The sequence below is a fragment of the Dunckerocampus dactyliophorus genome, chromosome 18, assembly GCF_027744805.1.
Source record: "Dunckerocampus dactyliophorus isolate RoL2022-P2 chromosome 18, RoL_Ddac_1.1, whole genome shotgun sequence".
Taxonomy (NCBI): domain Eukaryota; kingdom Metazoa; phylum Chordata; class Actinopteri; order Syngnathiformes; family Syngnathidae; genus Dunckerocampus; species Dunckerocampus dactyliophorus.
This window is the reverse complement of record NC_072836.1, coordinates 4739052-4763754: the sequence shown is the minus strand read 5'-3', so window position 1 is coordinate 4763754 and position 24703 is coordinate 4739052. Positions and strand designations below refer to the sequence as shown.

At 42.8% G+C, this 24703-nt stretch overlaps 1 protein-coding gene across 4 annotated transcripts; it reads left to right on the top strand.

Moving 5' to 3' along the window:
- Positions 1-193: 193 nt before the first annotated feature.
- On the top strand, positions 194-24576 carry LOC129170890 (disintegrin and metalloproteinase domain-containing protein 11-like). Of its 4 annotated transcripts, none has more exons than XM_054759009.1 (26): positions 194-2116; positions 3888-4063; positions 7149-7225; positions 7336-7402; positions 10939-11021; positions 11122-11185; positions 11260-11320; positions 11665-11843; positions 12148-12219; positions 12300-12466; positions 12542-12626; positions 13922-14012; positions 14370-14421; positions 14967-15066; positions 15146-15217; positions 15306-15398; positions 15470-15550; positions 15713-15763; positions 15842-15905; positions 15988-16093; positions 17093-17212; positions 17287-17455; positions 17558-17669; positions 18936-19026; positions 20912-20929; positions 21695-21869. In XM_054759009.1, exons 1-26 carry the CDS (start codon positions 2056-2058, stop codon positions 21708-21710), a joined length of 2328 nt encoding a protein of 775 aa, XP_054614984.1. In that variant the 5' UTR covers positions 194-2055; the 3' UTR covers positions 21711-21869. The 4 variants fall into 4 exon arrangements, with proteins under 4 accessions (XP_054614984.1, XP_054614982.1, XP_054614980.1 ...); XM_054759007.1 differs by lacking the exon at positions 18936-19026 and having other exon boundaries at positions 197-1908; positions 2037-2116; positions 21695-24576; XM_054759005.1 differs by lacking the exon at positions 18936-19026 and having other exon boundaries at positions 197-2116; positions 21695-24576.
- The last annotated feature ends 127 nt before the right edge of the window (positions 24577-24703 follow it).

The following is a 24703-nucleotide window of genomic DNA, read 5'->3' as shown; positions in this document are numbered from 1 at the left end:
TTTTTGCCCCCAAAGCCCACTTGTGACCAGTAACTTATTCCCAGAGTTTTTAAACAATATATAAATACTGTATTCTCATATCAACAGTCTAACAATATGAACAACACAACGAAAACGGATGTTTGTGAAAAAAGACGACGGTGTTTCCCACCGGACTGCAATCTATCTGTGGTGATGGTGGGTGGCAGGGGAGGGAGGAATGATGTAATTGTCGCATTTGAATGTTGCACACAACTGAAAACTAACTTTGTTGTAAATGCAGCGTGTTTGATACAGCTCTTGTATTTGGTCAGATTGGATTGCGCAGGTGTACCTAATCAAGTGTCCAATGAGTGTATTGCTTTACTGTATTTATGCTTGATGTCTCCCCTCCATCTTTTCCCTACTCTATGTTGTATCTTTCCTTCCCAAAAGGAAGCCAGATGAAATATTCACAGGCGGCCATGGCTTCACAGCGTGCCTCCATTAACAGGAAGTCTGCATTAAATTGCTTGTTGATTTTTCACTGCACAACTCGTACGGCTTCAGTTTCACTGTTAAATCCTTTTTACTGGTGTTACCATGCCACCATCCAATCATAATTGTATTCTTAATTATATGTTTATCATCGTAGTGGAGTAGGACTGTATCGTATCACATCGATGACCATAGGTGACCACAATGTATCACGTACGACATCTTCTGGATTTTCTCATTCATCCAGTGTGCAAGTGGATGGAGTACTGTAAGTATTGTAATTAATGTAATCAAAATATTAGGATTTGCCTCTCAGAATGATACAAGCACAATAATTGACATATTGGTAAATCTGACAATAAAAATGTGCATTATTATCCACATACAGACATAATTCTTGTATGAAATGTAATTTAGACAGCAGCTGTGCCGAGAGAGAGGCCAGAAGCCACAAATACATTTTCCGCAAGCCTCCAAAGTCAACTTTATGACTACAGAGTGAATATTTGTGCTTGCAAATTTTGTAACCAATTAAAGGACTACTAGATTTGGTCCTACAAATAAAACACCTTTTCTAATGCTAGCGGTGGAAAGTAACTAATGGCATTTATTCATGTTACTGTAACTTATTGGTTTTTGTCTATAGTTCTTAAAATATGTACTTTTACTCAAGTATGTTTTCTTTAAAGTATTGTAGCTCTAAATTTTTAAATTGTAGCCGTTATTGAGTAGAAAAAAATGTAAAAAAAAAAAAAAAAAAGTAGTGAAATAGTAAATTCTACAGAAACAGGATCTATTTTGCATTTGTACTTTAATTCATAAACAGTGTTGCTTCATTAAAGAAAAAATATGCTTTGAGACTTTTTTGCCCCTTTTTACAAGTAACTTTTATTTTGACTTAAGTAAAAATGTTAGTAAAATAACTGCCCTTTTACAGGAGTACAATATTTGTGTACTCTTTCAACTTCTGTTTATACAGTACATCAAAGATTGGGGGGAAAAAAATAGGCATGTTAACCTGCTGAACCTGTCTTAACATGACAAAATGGTTAACAGTCGTCATTTCTATATTAATATTAAATGCACTTTCACGTACCAGTACATATGAGTCAATATGAATATCATTTTAAAACATGAGTGTAGCAAATTGGAAGAAGCACGAAGCAAGAGCTGCTTGGTAACGCTGGGCGGGGCCTCTCTCAGAAAGTGGGCGGGGCCATGCCCCCACCCCCCCACACGTGCCCTGCACACCGCAGCAACCATCTTCCGCATACCGCAGACAAGTGCGCATGCACGCTGCGGAGCGATGTATCCGCTGTGCGCGCCCTCTTCCTCCCTGATCGTCATCATCATCCTCCTCCGTATCGATCAGACGAAGCTTCGCGATGGTTCAATGTCATCCTCGTAAAGATGTCAGCGATGGCCGCAGAGGAGGAGAAATGATGAGAGGAGGTGCACCATAGTACATTCACTTTGGAGCTTTGCCATCCTTGTTTTATTTTTTGACGTCTTTTTTCCCTCCTCCTCCTCCTCTCCCTCTGTGCTTCGGTGACATTTTGCGGGCCTGGATGCGGTGACAGGCGGGAATGTGTGACGACCATGCTGGCGGTGCGGTGCTTCTTGCTCTTTGCTGCAGTGGGCGAGCGGCTGGCTGTGTCAGGTAAGAGACCCGATGATTGGCAGGCGAAGACTGGGGGGTTGGATGGAGGGGAGGGGTGTTCTGCAGCCACATCATCGTCCCACTTGCAGGAAAACATCAACACAAGTGGGTTTGGGTTCTGACGGAATCTCGGTCTGGGCTGGTTTTGCTGCATCGACACATTTCTACCGCAGCCCCCCTCGTGAACACAACTCTTGTTTTTAAGCCAATGGGGATGCACGTCAGAACTTGTGCAACACCAATGCAATGTTTTTTTGGCATTATTTTCAGGCCAGTTTAGCTCGGCATGCTACGTTAATAACTAGACATGTTACACAGACACACACACTGTTTTACAGCGGCTAGCACAGTTGCCTTGCAGCAAGAAGGCTGTGAGTTTGGCTCTGCGTCAGTGCAGGAGGTTTCCCAGTTTGCAAGTTCTCACTCATGTGTGAGCTCTCATTGTTTACAAAACCATGCATGCTAGCATAATTAAAGATGCTAAATTGTCTCAATTTTCTATAGCGCTCGTCCTCATTAGGTTGAGCTGGAGCCTATCCCAGCTGACTCAGAGGCACGATACACCCTGGGCTGGTCACCCATCAATCACAGGAGATCAAAATCTCAACATCAGTTGAAAAATTGCAAGAATTTACATTTTACTCTGTTGGATCTTAAGGAGGTTCTAAGTAGACCTTCAAAATGCAAAAAGAAGAAATGGGAGTGAAGCAGCAATTTATTGCAAACAAGCATTGAAGTGAAATAGGCTGTTCATCAGCTGACCAAACGTTTAAGAGCACAGTTTTCAAAAGCCCAAATCTTGGCAAAAATATGTGTTCAATGTACTTTTCTGTCAGTTATTCACCCTGTTATGATCTCTTGATGGCAAAGGCAAAACAAGCTTTCTCTCTTTGAATGCGGTTGGATTGTTGAGCTGCATGAGCACGGTTTCTTGCAACACGCCATTGCTGCTGAGGTTGGACACAGTAAGTCATTTGAAACTTCTTCAAAGATTACAAGGGTTATGGAACAAAAAAGTCAAGTGGTAGACCCAAAAAAATGTCACCGGCCCTGAGCCGGAGGATCCAATTGGCTGTCTGTCAAGACACGGGACCATCCTCGGCCCAAATGAAGGTTGTTACTGGTGCGCAGTGCAGTCCAATAACTATTAGACGCCATCTGTGAGAAGACAGATTTAAGAACAAAAAACATCTTCAAAGGCCACGTCTTTTTCAATGCCACAAAATTGATCATTTGGAATTTGCACGAGAGCACTAAACATGGGACATTGAAAGGTGGAAGAAGGTTTGGTTTTCTGATGAGAAAAAATGTAACCTTGAGGTCCTGATGGCTTCCAACGTTACTGGACAAGGAGATCCCACCTGAGATGTTTTCCACACGGCACAGTGGAGGGGGCGCCATCATGATCTGTGGTGCTTTTTCCCTCAATGGAGCTTCAGGTTGTGCAGGGGCGTCAAACAGCAGTTGGCAATGTGGAGTTGTTGCAGGGGGCATCCCTCATGACTGAAGGCTGATAAACAGCATATTTCACTTTAATGCTTGCTTGCAATAAATTGCTTACTCAATTTTTTTTGTCTCACTCCCATTTCTTCTGTTTGCATGTTGAAGCTCTACTTAGAACCTCCTTAAGATCCAACAGTGCAAAATGTAAATTCTTGCAATGTTTTGAGGGTTTGATCAGGAGTGTGTATATACATCCATCGTATGCATAAACAAGCATGCTATCTTCATTAAGTCTCTAATATTGTCTGTCCTGTTTACTTTTACCCAGGCCAGGATGGGGGTGGCACGTGGAATGGGTCCTCCTGGTCCGGGCGGACAGAGGTCAGCGACACAGCGGCCCAGGTGACCTATCCCAAACGCCTGGTATGGAGGATTGAGTCTGAGGAGGAACTGGCTCACGGGTACATTGATACCAGGGTGAAGAACGACACGCGACACGCCTCGGTGAGTTACTACCCAGCCTGGAGCACCTACAGTATTTATCCACATATGTCTCCACCCATATCTGGATGAATATGAGTCTTGACTGTGTCTAAGACCAACAATGTCAACCAATTTCTTTCATGCTCCCACCTACTGTATATCACAAGTGAATGTCTATCTTGACTGTCTCACCTATGTCACCTACTGCACACCAATTTCTTAGATGTCATACGTACAGTATGTCTTCTATGTTTCCACCAGTGTCACATCTACAGTACAGGTATATCTCTGCATCCGTCCACCTGTATCAACCGGTTTATCACATGTCACTCCTATGGCTTCATTTATGCTTCCAACTATGTCACACCTGTATCTATATCTCATAATGTCTGTCTTGACTCGCTCACCTTTGAGTCCACCTATGTCGTATATGTCTCCTATTTTGTCATGCATCAGACCTCCACCTGCCATGTCACATGAATTACTCACGTCATTGGCATATATATGCCGCCAATGTCACATCTACACCACAATATGTCCATCAGTCCACCTGTGTCACATCTGTTTCTAAAGAGCTTGTCTCTTGCAGCTGTCTCACTTATGCGTCCACCTATGCCACACCCATATCACCATGTATGTCTGTCAGTCCTCACCTACCATGTCCACCTCCACCTCTGTCACTCTGTATGTCACCATCTATGGCTGCATCTGAACTAGTCTCCATCAAGCTTGCTACTGTGTCACACCTGCCTCGACATACTGTTTGTCTTCCTGCACCATGTCACCACTGACACGTCTCCGTCCTTGCCTTATGCGCCTGCTGTGTCTGAGATGCTGGTCAGCAAACGCAGCAGTTTCGAGTTGTCAGAGAACGTATAAGACACTGGCGAGCTCGCTTGCACGTCCGTCTTAACGCGTGTGGGCGTGACGGCATCAGGACAGGCTGTCAGTCTCCCTCTCGTTCTGTAGAGCATGTCTCTGCAGCTACTGAGGCCCGACTCTGCAAGGCATCCTGCCGCATCCGCCTGTGTCTGTGCTTTCTGACCCACTTATGCAAGGAGAACCCCTCGCCCCATCCCAGAATGTCAGAGCTTCTCTGCCTCCGCCAGCACCGTAACACCTCCTGACCCGCTTTGCATGCAAGCTCGGCTGCACATCGCTCGGCGTGCGTGTTTGCCTCTGTTGCCGTCTCATCCCATCATCGGGCCGCCCTGCTGGGAATCCTGGCGGCTTCATTTATTCAGTGGCGTGCTGAAGTATGTCCCGATTTAATTATGGAGCGGTGCCACGTGAACGAGTCCAAGAACGTCACACTTTGGCGTCAAAGCGATCTGATGATGGTTCGATGAGGTCGGAGTGGAGGCTACTTCCTGTCACATGATAGAGCGGAGTGGTGTAGGAAAGATGACACTACCCAGGAGGAGGGCGGAGGAACTGTGGAGACGGTTTTGTCAAATCTGTGCCCTGCTTGTCCTGACCTGCTGCGTTTTGTTGGCTGAAATATTTAAGAAGTCGAGTTTGGGGTTGAGATAAATTTAGAAACAGAGGGGATTTTTTTTTCTTCCTTTCACGTCACATCACACCGTATTGGAAACTGATGAGGCAGCAATTTTGGGCCTTGTCTGATCTGTCTAAACTCGGGGTGTCCAACCGGCGCACGTTTTTGGCTCATAGCTGTTTTGTTTTTTTTTTTGGGACTATTGGCATATTCTTTTATTAATACGATATATTATAAAATATTACACTAATATCTATATTAACTTTGTCACCTGTAACACAAAGCTAAGATGTCAATGTTTTCTTCAAATAGCTTAGCATAGCTTGATTGCTTTAGCGTCTTTAATGTACACAATGTATCAAAGTGGTATCCTTACATTTTGCTCTTGGTGGGGAAAACGTTTGGACACCCCTGACGTAAGAGTAACACTTCATACTGTAGTTCATACTCCAAAACAGTAGGGGGAAGCATGTTTTAGCAAAAAGAGTTCCTGTCAATTGGAAGAAACTATGAAACGCTAACTTCCTTAGCATTAGCTAGAAAATGATGTTCTAACAGTTAATCAGTTCAAATATGCCCACCAGACGCCTTTCCTGTATTTTGGTTACCTTATTTGGCAACATAAGTGGGACAAGCATAAAGTATTAGAACCGCGTGTAGTAGTAGTATACAGGAGAAGCTGAAAGATGATATTTCTTTGCTAAATATTGTATTGCCGTTTAGCTAGCATGACAAGGCACTGTGGTAGACGTTATCCATCACTTCTACCCTGTCATTGGTCAATAGGTCATTATATGATTTGTTTATTACCGCAGCCAGGGAGTTTATGTTGATGTTTTACTTGTTAATTTGCAGGATTGTGCTGAAACCGTTTTATGTAGGAGGTGGGGCATGGTGGTAATATAAAGGTGGACATGCTGGAAATTTTTGCTAGATTTGATTTAATTTCTTAATGAGTCATCAAATATGTGAATAAAGTCTCTTGGTGTTTTTATAGTCATTCATTTTCGACGTTTTCGACAAATGACCACAAATAGACATTCACTGTTTGAGTGGACTGCCTTTTTAAATGCAGTGTGACCAGTCTTATAAATAAAACAAGTGGCTCTCCGTGTAACATGCTCGAGATCCCTGCTATCGTGAGTGCCATTATAGTTCCCTTACATTTTTATGCGTGCAGTGATGCATTTTATTGTAAAAGGCGGGTGAGTCAGTGCAGCCTCCATCAAAGCTGCTCTGCTGCAGTCTGAGCTGCATAAAAGGAGACTTCTCTGTTTCGTCGGCACCTCATTTCTCTCTCCACTGACCCGACTTCCTCCTCACCTCAGCACGCTGGCCTCCGTCCAGCGCAAGTTCTCCCTACAACCACATCCTCATCCATCCATCTTTTCCTTTCATCTCCAGCTTGACTCAGTGGGTCAGTGCAGACTTTATCAGTCATAGTAGTTGATGCGCTGATGTTTTCAAAGCACTATTGATTCTCCTGCATTATTCATTGCGCTGTGGGTTCTGCAAAGTGGCACACGTAAATAGAATTCTTTTGTTGTGTCTTTTGATGTATCAGCAGACTGTCTCCTTGGTTATTTCTTTTATTTGCACTTGTTGTAGCCCGTCCACTTGGCGCAAAGCTGTTTCCAGGTGGAAGCCTTCGGACGGACCTTCACGCTGGACCTGGAGCTAAACCAGTTAGTACTGCTGTGCTCATTTGTTTGCACTCGGCACCTCCTAATCACTGCAGATGTTCACATTAGTGCTCGTGCACACACTTGTACACTAATGTGTCCTCTCTGCGCAGCCACCTCCTGTCCTCGAAGTATGTGGAGCGCCACTTTACGCAGGATGGACGGCCCTCACAGTCCATGGTAAGAGTGACATCACATGACATATGCCTTTCCGCTCTTATGTAGCTGAAGATTGTATCCAAAAACAGAAACCGATGGTTTAACACCTTTTTAAAAGCATATTAAACATACTGACAAGCTAGCAGTTTCTTTAGAAAGTGTAAGCTGCGAGATGAAGACTTGTCACACAGTGTATCATAGCCAGCCCCAGATACCGTCTTCAATCAAAACCTTTTGTGTGTTTCTCGCATTTAAAAAAAAAAAAAAGGGAGTTCATTACTCATTATTCACTACTCATTCATTACTCAGCGTTAATTTGCCCCCAAGTGGCAGCACAGCAATCTGGACTTATAGTTAGTGCGACAATCTTCTGGCAATTGATCTTCTGGGAAAAAGTGCATTATTTGCCACCAGTTTTACGTTGCAAGTAAGGAATAGCACGTTTCCCGAATGAGCTGCATAGGGGTGTCCTAAAGTGTGTTCCGGGGGCCATCATAACTTTCATCGGTTTCTGTCGGACCCACTTTTTAGTACTTAGGGGGAGGGGCCGACGGCATCACACACTGCAATCTTTTTTTTTTTTTCTTTTTTTTTAAGCGTATCAAGAGGGGTCTGGTTACTCGCTAAATACAGCGTCAATGTCGCTAAGTTATCAACACTGGTCCTTCCTGTTCTGTTTTCTTATTCTCTGGCAGAACAGGTGCACTATAATGTGTTTATGAGCGAGGGCGGACAGGTGGCATCAAATCTGTGGTGGGACACAACAATAAATGTATGAATGTATGGTAAACACTGCACTGCTATTGAACAAGAGGAATAACAATACTGTGTATGCAATAGCTTGGGTGGGAATCTCTGGCCACCTGACGATTCGATGCGATTACGATTCAGAGGCCTGCGATGCGATGATAAAACGATTATCGATGCATTGCCATGCATCTTTTTTTGTGATCAATAGTTTGGCTTATAGTTTTATGCTTAATTTTTTCTCTATATAATTTCTTTTTACTCACTGTGTACTACTTAAAACAAAGCATGTGTGTAATGTTCCACAATTAACATAAACATGAAACAGATGAATTCACTTCCATTATCTTAATAATTGGAAGGTTACATCTACCAACATATTTCCCATTGTACAGAACCTGCAGGAAAAGTAAATTGTGCCCGTAGCAGCATGTATAAAATGAACACAAACCTCAGCATATTCTGAATAACCAACATTAAATAATCTGCCATTACTCATAAATAAATACTAAAGACTTCTGAATTCAAAGAAATATCCTAAACATAGAATATGTGACAAAATAATATATTTGCTGAATAGCAAAGTCAAAAACAGCTTTCATGCAAAATATAGATTACTGTACCAGCAGCTCTCATACGAGAATGTTTGCAGACTTCAGTATATTATGAATCAGCAAAAAAAACTAGGGCGCCCTTATTCACAAATAATACAAATGAACAGGCCACAAGAAATCAACATGCCTCTGCAACATTATTGAACAGCTCAGCCATATTTGTACCCGTATGGCTCTCATTCATTCCTCTCGTTTCTAGCACATGAGACGCTAGCTTCCAGTAATCTGTTGTTACGGTGACATAGCAGCGCCTTTTCCAAGTTGGGTGGAAAATTAGTTATCAGCTGCTCGATGGTTCTCTGGTCGGTGGCAACTTCAGCTGGCTGTTTTTTCCTCGTTTGAGTGGAAACATGCTGTGTGGTTTTTCATATTTGTCGTGATCCCAAAATAAAAAATTTTAAGATTGTATGACGAAGCTTGCATATTGTCTGTCTCTTGTCCAGCTCATTTTTACCTTCAACTCTGTGAAAGCCAAAGTGCTTCCAGATGCTCTCTTTAAATCCAGCGGGTGCGGGTCAGAGTTTACGCTCAGCCGTTCTGGTAGCGTCTTAGGTGCACCACCATAAACTGTCCAGGCACTTGCGCGTTCTATTTTGTTTGTTTTTTTTTGTTTTGTTTTGTTCTGTGAGCATTGATTTATTGATATTTTTTTATCAATTAATAATGGTCAATGTCCGCATCGCGATGCATTTCCCCCACACCTCATGTGAACGCTCATCACTGACCGTGTCAATCAAAAGTATTACTTTGTCAAGGCAACAGCTCTCGCGTTGGCTCTCATTAGCTTTTAGGTGTGCCTAATGACGTGGCTGTTGTGTTTATTTTAGGCTCAATCATATCCAGAAGTGCTATTTTAAGAATTTCTTTTTGTTCTCATTCCAACTAGTTGAGTCTATTTTTGGAAAGCGCTTCAGAAATAGCTTACCACGTAAGCATGCCACGTAAGCCCAAATATACTCATAGATATGCCTAAAAGGCAGCAAGCACCTGCTCTGGGATATAATCTTGTCCCAGAGAGGATTTAAAGTACATTCTAGTAGCCAGGAGGGATGCTAATGTGCTTTGCTGCCCAAATGAGCTACCTACCGCTGCCCCCCCCCCACCATGCTCCAAACTCTCCCTCAGTCCTCCTGACCAATCGTGAGTCTGTCTCCATGGCAACCAGTTAGCTCAGCAGTGTCATTAAGTTCTTGGCAGCCAAGAGAATGAGAGACGACTGAGAGAAGAGCTGTGCGCTGCGAGCAGGAGAGCAAGAGGAGGTGGAGGGAAAATGTGAATTAAAAATTCCACTCGGACGAGAAGCGTTCCCGTGTGCTCCGAGTGGATGGATAGATGGACGGACGGACGGACGGAAGAGAGGGAGGGATGCTGGGGATGGAGTCCTACGTTGAGGCCAGATTGTGGCGCCGCTTGACGGAGGCATCACGTGATGCTCTGGACGCCGCAGGACGTGGGAGGCGTTATGCGTTCACGGACGTGTGTCACTGAATTGGGCCTTTCTTTTGGGGAAAAAAAAAACATGAGAAAATACAACACATTTTGTTAATTTTATAACTTGTCACATTGCATTAATTACACCTAATTTAATTTATTTTATTTGTTTTTAATTTTGATTTGATTTTATTTCATACGCATACTACTCCTCATGTGCACAAAGATTATTTATATCTTCTTAGTATGTTTTTTTTTTAAATTTTATTTGTACATATTGTGCCTTTTTTTAAATTTTTATATATATCGCTGGGAGTAGCCAATCGTAATTTTGCTGTGTGGAAACACAGTGACAATAAAGATTCTTGTTTCTAGTCCAATCCACCAAAATATAATGAATTTTTCACTCACCCTGGAATAAATCTATATACTGTGATCATGTACTGTATAGTGTGATTGTGTCCTTTAGTGAGCCTGACAGTTACGTGAAGGTGGGTCTCCCAGGTGACTTCCCGTGTTGATTTATTAAAACGCTACTTCCAGGAAGGGTCTGCTTCCACCTCAGTTGTCATTCGGAGACGAGTATGGGACACAAGTAGGTCACAAGCGGTTTCCCCAGTGGGAGATGTTGCATATGCTGAGGATGTGAGAGTCCCCGCTTTTGACCTATCACGACAAGCTGTGAAGTAGCACAGTGTGTCACTGATGCTTAAACACCACCGTGTGTGTGTGTGTGTGTGTGTGTGTGTGTGTGTGTGTCCACAGGGAGGGGAACACTGCTACTACCAGGGAAGGTTAAGAGGTGTGGCAGAGTCCTGGGCCGCCCTCTCCACCTGCCATGGACTGTGGTGAGCACCCACACCGCTCTTCTAACCTTTATCCATTTTGGTACATATTTAACATATTTACGTATACATTCAAGTGTATCTCTCTTGCTTTCATTTAAAGCGGGATGTTCTCAGATGGCATATTCTCGTACGGGATTGAGCCAGTTCACAATGACAGCAATGAGGTAAATGGTGTTCTATATACAGTGTATATATATTTTTTGATATTTTATGGTCCTAATGACACCTGTCTGTGTAGGAAAATAGCGCCCACCTGATCCACAGGTTGCCTGACTTTAGGCTCTCTCCACACTGTGCAGGTAGGCAAGCACATCTGCAACAGGCTTGATGGTCATTCAACATCTAACATGGCCTTACGTTTAATATACACCCTGGGCATTTCATTAGGTCCCCCTCCAACATGTTAAAGGAGCTAATGCAAGAGTATTTATTTAAAATTCTGCCTCCACAAGGATAATTTCCACTTGTATTTTATGTAGTGTTGAATTAATACCTCTATAACAGTGTCAATGGAAAAAAGAGGGATTTAATAGTTGCAAAATACCAATTTTGCTAGATGAAATGATATTTAGCTAACTTTGACAGGGTGATAATTGCTTTCCTAACAACTTTGATCGTGAGCTGCAATGTTATGTGTGTGCAGACTGCACAGAAGACCGAGAGTGGGACCGCAGAGGAGGTGATGAAGACAGACTGGACCAAAGTGGGGGGCAGCAGCAGGTGTCTGGGCCGCTGAGACGATCCAAACGCTTCGCTCGCCGGCCCTCTGTGCAGACCGAGACCAAATATATCGAGTTGATGGTGGTCAACGACAACGACATGGTGAGCAAACCCTTATTTGACGTTGAATCGTCCGTCCAGAAGATGCGCAGTGGGTGGCATTGTGGTTGTCTTGGCACCACGTGTTTCTAGCTTGCAGTCCTCAGGTGGCCCACTAGGGGAGACATTCTGGATGCCAAAATAAATGGATGAGTAATTTATTAAAGCACAGCCCAGTACAGGATATTACTATGTAGCAGTCTAGTCCCTTATGGCCATGGTAGTGTGTGTTTGTTTGACACACACACACACACACACACACACACACACGCATGCAATCCATCTGTGCGTCTTTGTCTCCTCACAGATTGTACAGCTGCGACGCTCCGGCAGCCAAACTAAAAACTTTGCCAAAGCGGTGGTCAACATGGCAGATGCGGTATGTTGGATTGTCATCCTTGTACACACACACACACACACACACACACACACAGCAGATGTTCACAACTTGTCTTTCAGATCTACAAGGAGCAGCTGAACACGAGGATCGTGCTGGTCGCCATGGAGACGTGGACCTCTAAGAACATGGTGCAGGTGGTGGAGGACCCTCTGAGCACGCTGCAGAACTTCATGAAGTACAGGAGGGACAACATCAGGGAACAGAGTGACGTTGTCCAGCTTTTCTCGTGAGTGGACTGGCTGTTTAAAGGCGCCTCTTGTCTTTCAGCTCTAACGTGAGGTCTCTGCTGTGTTGCCTCTAGAGGGCGCACGTTTCAGAGCGGCCGCAGCGGGACAGCCTACACGGGAGGAGTGTGCTCGCAGACGAGGGGAGGGGGCATCAACGAGGTGCGTTCAAAACTTGCGAGCGACTGAGTTCAAAACAGCAGCGCACTCTTGTCATATACAGTCGTCCATCGCTGTACCGCGGTTCAAATATCGCTCCTTCACTATATTGCGTTTTTTCAAAAAATCACATTAATAAATAATCACTGTTTTGTGATTGACTAAGTCCTATCAGTCAAAGAATATTGAAAGACAATTATATGTAGTATTCTGGTCACTAGGCATCAGTAACGATATGAGACATGACGTTAGATTACATGACCTTTCACACTGCATGGAGACCAGCTACTGAGCCAGCAGAGCTGAGACATGCCATGGCTGACACCAGTGCTTCTCAAATAGTGAACTGTCGGGGGGGGGGCGTAAGAGGCAGAGAGGACTTTCAATATTAGTGCTGACCTGCCAACATGTCGTACTCAGCATTCAATTTGACTCTAGATATGCTTGTATGCTTCACTGCTCTCCGTTTTGTTGCATTTTGCTGGTTTAAGTTTTGAGTTCACTCTGTACAGTACAGATAAATAAATGGATATCAGTTTTTCAATAGTATTTCAAATCGGGGGGGCCTGAAATTATTTCTGTCCCCAGTGGGGGCATGACAAATAACTGAGAACCACTGGCTTAGACCGACATGCCATGGCTTGGATTGAGTGAAAAAAGGGTTTCATGGGCTTAGTGTGTTTTTTACTTCACCTCACTGGTTTCATTTTTATGCCACTCCTAAATCTGGAGGGAGGCAACCCTTGTCCACTGGCCAATCGCAACAGAGTCGGCGTGGTCGGTCACGCAGCGGAATCAGAGCGTTTCGGCCAAAAGGAGAAGAATGCAGATTTACCCTGTACACAACCTGAGATGTATGAGTATTTTATTAAAAGAAACTTCCTATACTGCCCCGCTGGGATCAAATATCAATATTTTTATTTTATGATTATTTATATGTATTATTATTTATATTTTTTATTAAAGCTCCTGTAATGAACACGATAGCGGCCATTTAAAAGTGGAGCGCTCCTGTTACATAGAGGATCTTTGACAAGCGTAAACATGTTCTTCTGTTTTCATTTATGACTTTATGACGTCATTTAGTCAGGTGAAAATGTGAAGATATGAAAGAGCCTTTTAATTGACATTACAGTACACAAAATTGGAATAATATTGAAGGAAGAATTTTCCAAAAATGTGGCCCCCAGAACAATTTACTTCATTAGACCTGCTACAGCAGCGCTGTCTAAAGTGCACCATGCGGCACGTTCTAAAAATACAATTACTGTAAACAACAAAACTATTTTTTGTTTCAGTTTGGTAATGTTGGCGCCATGGCCATCACTTTGTGCCAAAGCCTGGGCCAGAACATCGGGATGAGGTGGAACAATGCACGCAACTCTGCAGGTGAGAGGTGGCATGGGGGTGGGGGGGCTTCTATGCATAGCGGGTGGTGCTGACGTGGTGAAGCACAGGACTCAGTAGTTGAGTTTTCAAAACCATTTTTTGAAGGAACATCCCTACACAGCACTTTTGTAATTCTCCATCAGTGCTTTGTCACCTGCATTGAAGACTTGTTGGAACATTGCAGAACAATCAGCTTCATGTTAAAGACATTACACTAGCTTCATTACTCAGTGACAGGACAAGAGCTGAGTGCACATCCTTTTATGTCCTGCTACAACACTTCTCAACGCTCAGTGCTGACCTCTGTGGCGTTTTATGCTCACCTCCTCTGAAACTATCTTCCTTTGCGGCGCACAGGAGACTGCAGGTGTCCGGACACCTGGCTAGGCTGCATCATGGAGGACACAGGGTAGGACACTTCACATTCTCTCATTGGCTGCCTTCATTGTCCATGTCCACACTTTTAGCCAGAGTGAAGCATTTTCAAAACTAGATGTGAACGGCCTACGCAGTTTAACGTTTGCGGATGTCTTTTTCCGGAAGTGACTTTCTTCATGCTTCTGATGAACTGTTTGATGCTGTTCACCTGTTGCCTTGGCATGTGTTTGAACACATAGTTGTGTCTTGGAAGAGGGGCAACACTTTTTTTAAAGCTATAAAGCACCAGTGTATGTGTGGACGGAGTCATAGAGAAACGTGTCTACAAGAAGACGAGCACACTTTGTGAATCAAAAGAGCCGTTTGCCTCCTTACACCAGATGGTACAATACACCATTTGATACAGTTGAGCGTTTTTACTACAGATGGTTCCATTTCTGTCAGCTTGTAACATGACACCACCAACACCCACCACAGTGTACCATTCGGCTGTTTGTTTGTTTTGTGTTTTTTTTTTTTAATGCGTCAATTGTACTCATCTCCATTTTTAACGCGTCTTTGTGCTTGTTAATGCAGATACTATCTGCCCAGAAAGTTCTCTCGCTGCAGCGTTGACGAGTACATCCAGTTCTTGCTCCAGGGGGGCGGCAGCTGCCTCTTCAACAAGCCCAACAAGGTGAGGGGCCATGTGGGCGCGTGGGATGTGAGGATCCTGTCCTGCATTTTGTTTCAGTAGACTTGTGTGTGTTCCTCAGCTGCTGGACCCTCCAGAATGTGGAAATGGTTTTGTGGAACCAGGGGAGGAGTGTGATTGTGGATCCCAGGTGGTGGGTATCTCCATACAGGACGCCATCCCTGCGGGATAAAGCTGAAGCTGCAGTATGTGTCTTTTCTTTGTTGTTGTTGTGTCTGCAGGAGTGCGCCCGCAGTGGAGGGGCCTGCTGTAAAAAATGCACACTCACCCACGACGCCATGTGCAGTAATGGACTGTGCTGCAGTGGCTGTAAGGTGTGTATGCTTACTCAAAGCGACAGCTAATCAATACTTGAACATTAAGCAGACGTGTTTGCATGCCCCAGTACGAGCAGAGAGGCGTGGTGTGTCGAGAGGCTGTCAACGACTGTGACATCCCGGAGACATGTACGGGAGACTCCAGCCAGGTAGCTCTTTACTGTATATTCACATTTACAACATAAGAGCAACAGCTACAGCAGTTCACGCATTGAGTCGTCACATTAGCTTGTGCAGGTGTACCTCATGTTTTGAGTGGTTAATGTCCAGAATATGAGGTGTATAACTTTGCTGTTATGTCCCTCCTGCAGTGTCCTCATAATGTCCACAAACTAGATGGCTACACGTGTGAAAGCAATCAGGTAAGCGCACGTTTGTGCCACTTTTTTCCACTCCGGCGCCTGCTTTGCTCTGTGTTTCATTTTCTTTTTGTCTCCCAGGGTCGCTGCTACGGCGGGCGATGTCGGACTCGAGATGGACAGTGCAGGGGACTCTGGGGTTTTAGTAAGTTTTAAGTTACGTATCACAAAACTTTCTTCCTGCATCACTCTTAACTCTGATTTTTTTTTTTTTGTAATTTGTCAAGACTCAGCAGACAGGTTTTGTTACGACAAGCTCAACGCAGAGGGGACGGACAAAGGGAACTGTGGTCGCGGTCCCGGTGGCCAAGGCTGGCTGCAGTGCAACAAGCCGTGAGAACTCTTTCTTGTGTTCCAATGGCAACAAGTCAAATAAATACAGCTTTAGCTGACCAGCAGGTGCAGCAGATCAAATGTTGCTAAATAGAATTTGATCCTCCTCTATATGCCTCTTTCTTGTTAAATTGGGTTTGAAGGCTCCGCTGCTTCACATAAAAGTGAAAGGACAGGGAGAGTCGGCAGTGACACAATCAGAAGTTGACTTTAATCCAATAAAGGCACGAGAGACATTGTGCCAGGTTTTCCTATCAAGAGCCATTTCGGTGTTTGAAAGTCCTCTGAAGATTATATTAAATGTAATAATAAAATACAATCAAACCTGGGTTTTTGAACAACCCAGAAAATTTTGACCCGGTTTTCGTGTGTTTCGTGCGTCTCTGTTTATTGTAAAATATTGCGCCTAACAATCTAGTTTATTTGTATAATTCCGCAGAATTGAGTGTCCGAACAAAACATTCCACGTGGTGGTGACTCACTTTTTTTTTTTAAATTGAGTCCAATTGCTAAATAACCCTCCACGGGGCCAAAGAAATTTGCAAGTGTCAGCAATTTGATAAAGAACACTGTTAAATTTAAGAAAGGACTCATTGTGCCCCCTCTCCCTCCAAAAAAAAAAAATTGGAGGACTTACTTGTTTTTACAACTACATTACGAGCTGTGGACTATGCTCTTGTATTATTTACAATATTTACATCCATCCATCTTCTATGCCGCTTATCCTCACTAGGGTCGTGGGTATGCTGAAGCCTATCCCAGCTGACTTTGGGCAAGAGGCGGGGTACACCCTGGACTGGTCGCCAGCCAATCGCAGGGCACATATAGACTAACAACCTGTAGGCAATATAATTAACAGTCTGCACTAAATATGAGCTATTTGAAAGATCGCTACCTGGTGGATCCAATGGAGAACTGCCCCCAATGCAAAATTGCACTCGAGATTGTTAGTGGTTTACCTCTACACTTGAATAACATTTCAGTTTTTGTTCTGTTCAGGGATGTTTTGTGCGGCTTCCTCTTCTGCGCCAACATCACCACAAAGCCAAAATATGGGGACCTTCAGGGCGAGGTGACCAGCTTCACCCTCTACCACCAGAACAAGTACCTGGACTGTCGGTGAGTGGGGATTCATTTTGGATCATCATCGCGACTCAGCGTTGTGAGGACAAAGTGCTGTGTCGCTCTTTCAGGGGCGGCCACGCTCTGCTGGAGGACGGCTCGGACCTGGGCTACGTGGAGGACGGCACCCCCTGCGGGCCCAACATGATGTGCTTAGAGCGACGCTGTCTCCCGGTGGCGGCCTTCAACCTCAGCACCTGCGCGGGGTCCAACTCGGGGCGCATCTGTTCTGACCACGGGGTGACACAACCTTGATTTGCATGTTTCTTTTTGTTTATATACTGTACCAACAAAAGTACACACAAATGTGTACTGATCTTGGTGATCTCGTCCTGTTTGCAGACGTGCAGCAACGAGGTGAAGTGCATCTGCCACAGAGATTACACCGGCAAGGACTGCAGTGTGTTCGATCCCATTCCTGAACCCACCGTCCTCACCGGCCCGGAGAAAAAAGGTCTGTTTTCTCCTCTCTGTCCTCCTCTCACATAGAACCACCCCCCTCTCATTGCCTCTACTCATCATCGCTGTGTATTGAGGGAAAGAAAAGTCTCGGATAATCGTGTGTGTGTGTGTGTGTGTGTGTGTGTGTGTGAGACATGTCATTTCATTAGGTACACCTGCAGAATCTAATGTGCTCCAGTCCAAGAGCTGCGTCAAACATTCTGTAGCCATAAACGTGACCAAAAATGGATGGTTGCAAACAACCACTATGTATCCCACAAGGCATTCCAGTGCCAAAGCATGCAATTAGAGTTAAGGCCTGTTTCAGGGACCACAAAATGGGTCAACAATTTAAAGCGGTTCTGCAGAGGAGGTTGATCAAGACTTGGCAGTTGGTGCAACTTATCCGTCAGGTGTTCCAAGTTCTGAAGTACTTACCTCCTATGTCTGGAAAAAAAAACAGTGTTGGGAACACACTGGGGTACTACACCCTCGTGAACATCAGTTGAACAGCATTGTACTGGAGAAAATCATTTGTTGCTACAAAGATGTTAAGAAAAAAGTGAATTAACAATGGAAGCGAGACAGACCATTTTAACACTTCTTTTGGAGTGTTCTAAAACTTTTGACGGGCAGTGTAATTAATTAAATAAATGAGTTACCGCTGTTAACGCTTTATTTTTGACAGCCCTGCAAATAATGTTTGAATATTTTGACCCTCTCTTCGCCACAATATAGTGTTTGCACTGAAGCATTTGTTCATGATGGCACTTTGTGGTGTTGTACTGAGAAATATTATGATATTTAGTTTATAATATTTTGACGTAAAATACCAGAAACATCTGTCGGTATGATGCAGTGCAGCTCCACCCCACTGCAGGCTCCAATAATAAACATATTTTTACTCAGTGAATAATGCATAATAATTTCAAGACCTATGCAGAAAGTGTGTATCGTCCTTGAAGTTGCTGATGCAAATTAGGGTTATTTGGGTCTGCACTAAAATGACGGCCACTGTAGTCTGGGCAGGTATACCTAATGTTGTGGCCAGTGTACGTACAGTGTGCCATCCTCACGTGTCTTATTGTCTTCTCTCTCTCCTTTGTTTTTGTGCATTTTGTATGTGCTGTACCTGTCTATCTTCCTCCTTCCCTTCATCTTTCTCTAGTTGACTTGCAGTGTTGATGCAGTCCTCTGTGGTTGTTTTTTTTATTTTATTTTATATAGCGGTGGTGTTATGTTTCTGCCCCTCCTCCTCCCCCCTCCCTCCTCTGTGCAGGTCCGAGTGGCACCAATATCATAATAGGGTCCATTGCAGGTGCTATTCTCCTGGCAGCTATAGTCCTAGGGGGAACAGGATGGGGATTTAAGTAAGAGCTCTGGCATGCATTCGTCTTCCTGTCTGCTTCCGCCCACCTGAAAAGGCCCCGCCCTCTTCTCCACTCGCTGGCTAAGCTTGCCAGGCTTGTTGTTATTGGGGGGGTTGTATTCAGGGCATTGCTTCTTCATACAAGTCTTCATGCTGCACATAAGCCACCTCCCTCATAGACCACGGGAGTTTTTTATAGTCTGCCAGGGACCACAATGGCAGCTCCTCCCCTTTCCCGCCGTCTTTTGCTAATTTAGGCCAAAACAACAGATGGTGTCGCTGCACTTGTCCACCTGTGCATGCTTATTGCCCGTGTCCTCTGGCCTAAAAGGACACTCAGCACGTGATTGGGTAAAAACAACGGTACATATATTTTAATATAAAAATACATACACATGATTGGAATCCTTTTAGGATCAGAGGTAAGTGTCTGTGCATGTGTGCATGAGCCAGCTTTCAGGGAGGTTTCAGGGCCCCACAGCGCCACCCATGATCCACCTGCTGCGCTGCATGCTATGCTATGACTGGGGGAGAAGTGGAACCTCTAAAGGAAGTAATCCATTCAAACATTTTCCTCTCACAGATAAAAATGAAAACAGAAATAATCCGTTCCAGGGTCAAACTGCCACCATCATGAAGCCTTTATGTACAGGCAATGTTTAAAAGTAGCATTTTACAAGTGGAAAAAGAAGCTAGCCACTACAGTTTTAACTCATTATCTGTTACACATTTGTAGAAAGAAGTTGACCACCAGTCTTCACTTTAATTTAACTTTCATGATAAATGACAACTCCCTCAACTTTTTAAAAAAATAAAATATATCATATATAATATACATACATACATACATACACACCACAGTGTGTTCTTTGTAGCAATTTCTCCAGTACAATGCTTTTCAACTGATGTTCACGAGGGTGTAGTACCCCAGTGTGTTCCCAACACTGGTTTTATGCAGACAGAGGAGGTAGTAAGTGCTCCAGAACTTGGGACATAAGTTACACCAACTGCCAAGGCTTGATCAGCCTCCTCTGCAGAACAGCTTTAAATTGTTGACCCATTTTGCGGTCCCTGAAACAGGCCTTTTTGTATAAGTTTTGGGTAAGCTTACCTTTTTTTTTTTAAGCTCTGGCACTTCACCACTTACCTTTGTACCATTTCAAGCTATTCATTGGACTTGAATGACTTGATTTTCAATAAATAAAACTGTTGTAAAACTTTTGACCGGTAGTGTATATGTAACATTTTTATATATATATATAATGTGTATTTATATATTATATTTTATTTTATTAAAAAATCTTGACTGTTTACGAGTGTAGAAAGAAGTTAACCAGCAGTCTCAACTCACGCAACTGTTTTCTTGAACATTCTGAGCTGTAAAAACAAGTTCAGTGTTAACTCATTTTTTTCACTGCTTCACTTCTGTTTACACTTGAATAAAAGTTAACAAGCACGGCCTTTTTACATTCTTCGCTGTCGTACAAGTGTAAAAAGAAGTTGGCCACGACAGTCCTAACTTATATGACGGGTGAAAAGTTATGCAAGTAATCCCCCCCCAAGCAGAGTTGTGCCGCGGGGTCCGCTAACGTCACTTGTGACCGTTTTTGTGGTGCGCCTTTAGAAATATTTTTGTGCCCACTTGTGAATTATACGAGCTCAGGGGTGTTTGACTTTAGAGGTTCCACTGAAGCCATCATCAGGACTGCTGGATGCTGAAAGGATGTTTGTTGTTGTGGTTAAAAATCACAACCACTTGGAGGCGTCCGTAATATTTGTATGGTTTGCATTTTGCCTGCAGGGGTCCAGATGTTTTGATTAATGATTGTCATTTACGCGTGTTTTTGCATTTTCTCTTTCCTCCTTACGGATTCTTGTGGATGCAGAAACATTCGGAGAGGAAGGTATGACTTTGGAACCACTTTGTCCTTGTCCCACATTCCCCCGAAGACAAACGCCATCCTACTGCGTATAGAAATATACACATATTGTATGTATGCTAGGGGTGTCACAAGATCTTGCGAGATTAAAACGTGACAAGATTTCTCTTTCAGAAAAGAACTTGTCTCGAGCACAATAATAAATAAATAAGTTACACAATAAATGAAAGTGAACTGGATCATTTTGCCGGCCTCAATATATTGCCTGTTCTCATCTCTCGCCTGCAAACAGGCAGGAAGAGGGTTCACTCTGTGCATTGGTGTCAGGCACGTTGGCACCTTGGCACGTTTGTTCCATAGAGCAACGGCATGGACAGAGTGAGCCCTTTTGTCAGTCATACAGTCTTTGTCGCCGTGGGTGGAGGCGGGGTCAGTAGCATACACACAGAGTGCAGAAGAGTAACATAGAGTAGAAATAAAATGAGTAGATTGTGTTAAAGTTTTTGTCTGGTGACGCCCCAAATGTCTACTGAATCCTCTGTGGACATTTACTGTATGTGTATTTTTCTGTATGTATGTATTTACTCTATGTGTATTTTTCTGTATGTATGTATTTACTGTATGTTTATTTTTCTGTATGTATTTACTCTGTGTATTTTTCTATGTAATATGTGATATTGTAAGTGCATACATGGTGTGTATACTTGGCTAGCGGTGTTGTATAAAAGTACCTCATATTGTGTCTGATGTGTGTATTTATTTGTGTTTTTTTTTGTTTTTTTTTGCCAGATCTGGTGGAGGATAAGATGTCCGTCTTCTCTTCATGTCCCGCCCACTCCTGTCTTCTTCTTCTTCCTGGCACGGTGTCCTTTCCCACCTTGGAGAAGAAGGGAACAGCAGCAACAACAACAAAATGTCTTCCAGTCCTGTTCCCATCTCTCCAGTCCTCATCTTGTCCCCGTCCTCCCTGTCCCATCCGCGCACCGTGCGGGACACACCGGGGTCTTCCTCCCAGCCCGGTGGCTCTGAACCTCTTCATCATCATCAATGGGATCGAGAGTGAAGACGTCTGCACTGCCTGCCTGGACCACTGCTCAAATAGACACAACACCGAAAGACACGACAGTCCAAGAACCCGGACTGGACTTGGATTGGAATGGTTGGGAATGACTGTAAAAAAAAAGAAAAAAAGAAAAAGGCATGCTTTCCAAAGAGATGCTGATGAGGGACCAACCATCAAGTAAGACAAGAAGTCATCACTCCTGCCTGCCAGCTCGCTGATGACACGTTTCAGGTACCCTGAAGGATGCTGGCAGGCTTGTAGGAACATGAAACTGCTGAATGGGACCAGAGGCTGTACATTCCACTGACTCCGTCTGTCCTTTTTTCTCTTTGGAGTGCTTGCTTATTTTTAAAAAAAAAAGAAAAGAAAAAAAAAAGAAGAATGTGTGAACGTCACCACGGAGCTTTTTCAACGTGTCCACCACACTAAGAAGAATGTCACCTTGCAGGACTTTAACGGAAACATTTTCAGGAGGATTTGTTATTGTCTAACTAGCGATTAGCTGCCATCATCACGTCTCACGGCGACCGGAACGAGGAAAAAAAATAATTGTCCGCATGAGGACCACAGGATCCTGTTGTCTCACAAATTTAGTAGGATTTCCTACAAAAGTGATTTAGCGCCCAGTGGAACCTCTGAAGTCCTTCCACAAACAAAACAACACGTTTACGTCTGAAATCGTAAACAGAAACAATCAGTTCCAGCGCCAAACTACTGCCATCGTGAAACAGCTGGCGTACATGGGCGAAAACAAGTCAACCAACCTAGTCTTAACTCATGCAACTCACTTGCTTTCGCATGAACTCTCTTGCAAGTGTAAAAAGAAGTTCACAGTCACGTTGAAACTAAGTGATGAGTCACTCAACTCATTTTGTGAGTGTTCTTGACTCCCTTCTAAGTGTGAAAAGAACACGATCCTAACTCGTGGAGGTCGCTTTCAGACATCCTTCATCGAGTGTAAAACAAAGCTAACGAAGTCTCAACTCAAGCAACTCCAGTTGTTCAACAGTCTTAACTCTCCTATAAGCGTAAAAAGAAGCTAAGCAACACAATCCTAACTCATGGAAGTCACTTTCAGACGTTCCTAATCGTCTTACAAGTGTAAAAAGAAGTAAAACAACAGTCTTAACTCAAGCAACTCAAGTTTTTCAACATTTTTAGCGCTTATAAGCGTAAAAAATAAGTTAAATAAGTTTTAACCAAAACAAACGGAACTCATGGAAGTCACTTTCAGACATTTTTAACAATCTTAGTTAAACAGTCTGAACTCGCGCATTGTTATTTAAAAAAAATAAATAAATAAATAACATTTTTAATGCTTACAAGTGTAAAAAGAAGTTAACTGACAGTCTTAAGTCACAACTTATTTTCGGGCATTTTTAACAGTCTTACACATGTAAAAAGAAGTTAAGCACTTAATAGTAAAAGGTGAAAACAAAAAAGCACCTTTTGATAACAAGTGAGGATGTGTAAAAAAAAAAAAATACATAAAAATAAATGAATATAAAGCAAAACAGGTGCTGAGTCCTTGAAGGACTTTAGAGGTTCCACTGTAAACGAAATGTTTACACATTTTCAAATGAGGATAAAATGATGGTGCTTTTAGTCGACTAAAAACTGCCTTTGCAGCGTGTGTGAAGGCTTTTGCACATTTCATAAAATATCTTCTTGACTTTGGTGCAGGAATAGGAAAGTAGTCAAGCTTTTGCTTTTTGTGTGATTTCCTACTAAACTCTTGCGACAACGCGCCAAAATGCTATGCTAACGTGTCCATCAGAGAAAAAGAGCGCTCGCCGGCTGTGTTTTCATTTGAATTTTTTGTAAATATGTGCAAGCTACGCTGAATGTTTAAAACGCATCGTATGGAGAGAAGAAAAAAACAATTCAAACGCTTGATTTAGATTTTTATCTGCTTCCGGCAAAGCTAGCGTATTTTGTTTCTCAGCACTTTTTGAGTTTTTCGGTCAACGTGTGGTCCACACTGCCATGTTTGCGCGTGCATGAGGAGACTCTTGGTTGATTGGAGCTTTGCACTGTGGAAGAAAAGCTGCTATCAATCATTTGAAGAAAAAAACAAACATATTTTTAGACACTTTTTGAATTTAGACAAAAATGAAACAAAAAAAAGAAGCCTTGCGGGCGGATGGATGCAAGTGATGAGGAAATAAAATAGAAAAATATCAACTCTTTCCTTGTTTCTTGCTATTATTCTTATTCTTCTTCTTATTATTGGATGGTTGAGTTAAAATATAACATCTCACTTTGATGCTATAATGGCAGCTTTTTTTTTTAACTCATAGGAACAAAATGTGTTTGAGAGCGTTCGCCGACCACAACATTAGGTACACCTGCACAATCTCAATGCACTTCTAATCAATCAAATTCTAATAATGCTCGTTAACACGGACTTAGTATTCATTTTAAATTTGCAGTACAGTTTCTAATATTTTGACACATCTATATATACGTATAACCACCTCAACCACAGTATTAGAAACACTGCAAAACTACAATACTAAACTAAAATATGGATCTACATTACATTTAAAACAATCAAATCAAATAAGTTAACTGAATCTATATTATATTGTGTCTATATATTTATATACTTTAAATGATTAATATATAATACATATTTTATTACATGATATACAGTAATTAAATTAAGTAATAAGTAAAATATTGGACTAAATTAAATTACATAATTAAGTTCATAAATTATATAAAATTAAATT

Coding starts and splice junctions, on each gene's coding strand:
- LOC129170890 (XM_054759007.1), top strand. CDS start 2,056: ATGCTGGCGGTGCGGTGCTTCTTGCTCTTTGCTGCAGTGGGCGAGCGG. Junction 7,403..10,938: donor GACGGCCCTCACAGTCCATG/GTAAGAGTGACA, acceptor GTGTGTCCACAG/GGAGGGGAACACTGCTACTA. Junction 11,321..11,664: donor GCTCTCTCCACACTGTGCAG/GTAGGCAAGCAC, acceptor ATGTGTGTGCAG/ACTGCACAGAAGACCGAGAG.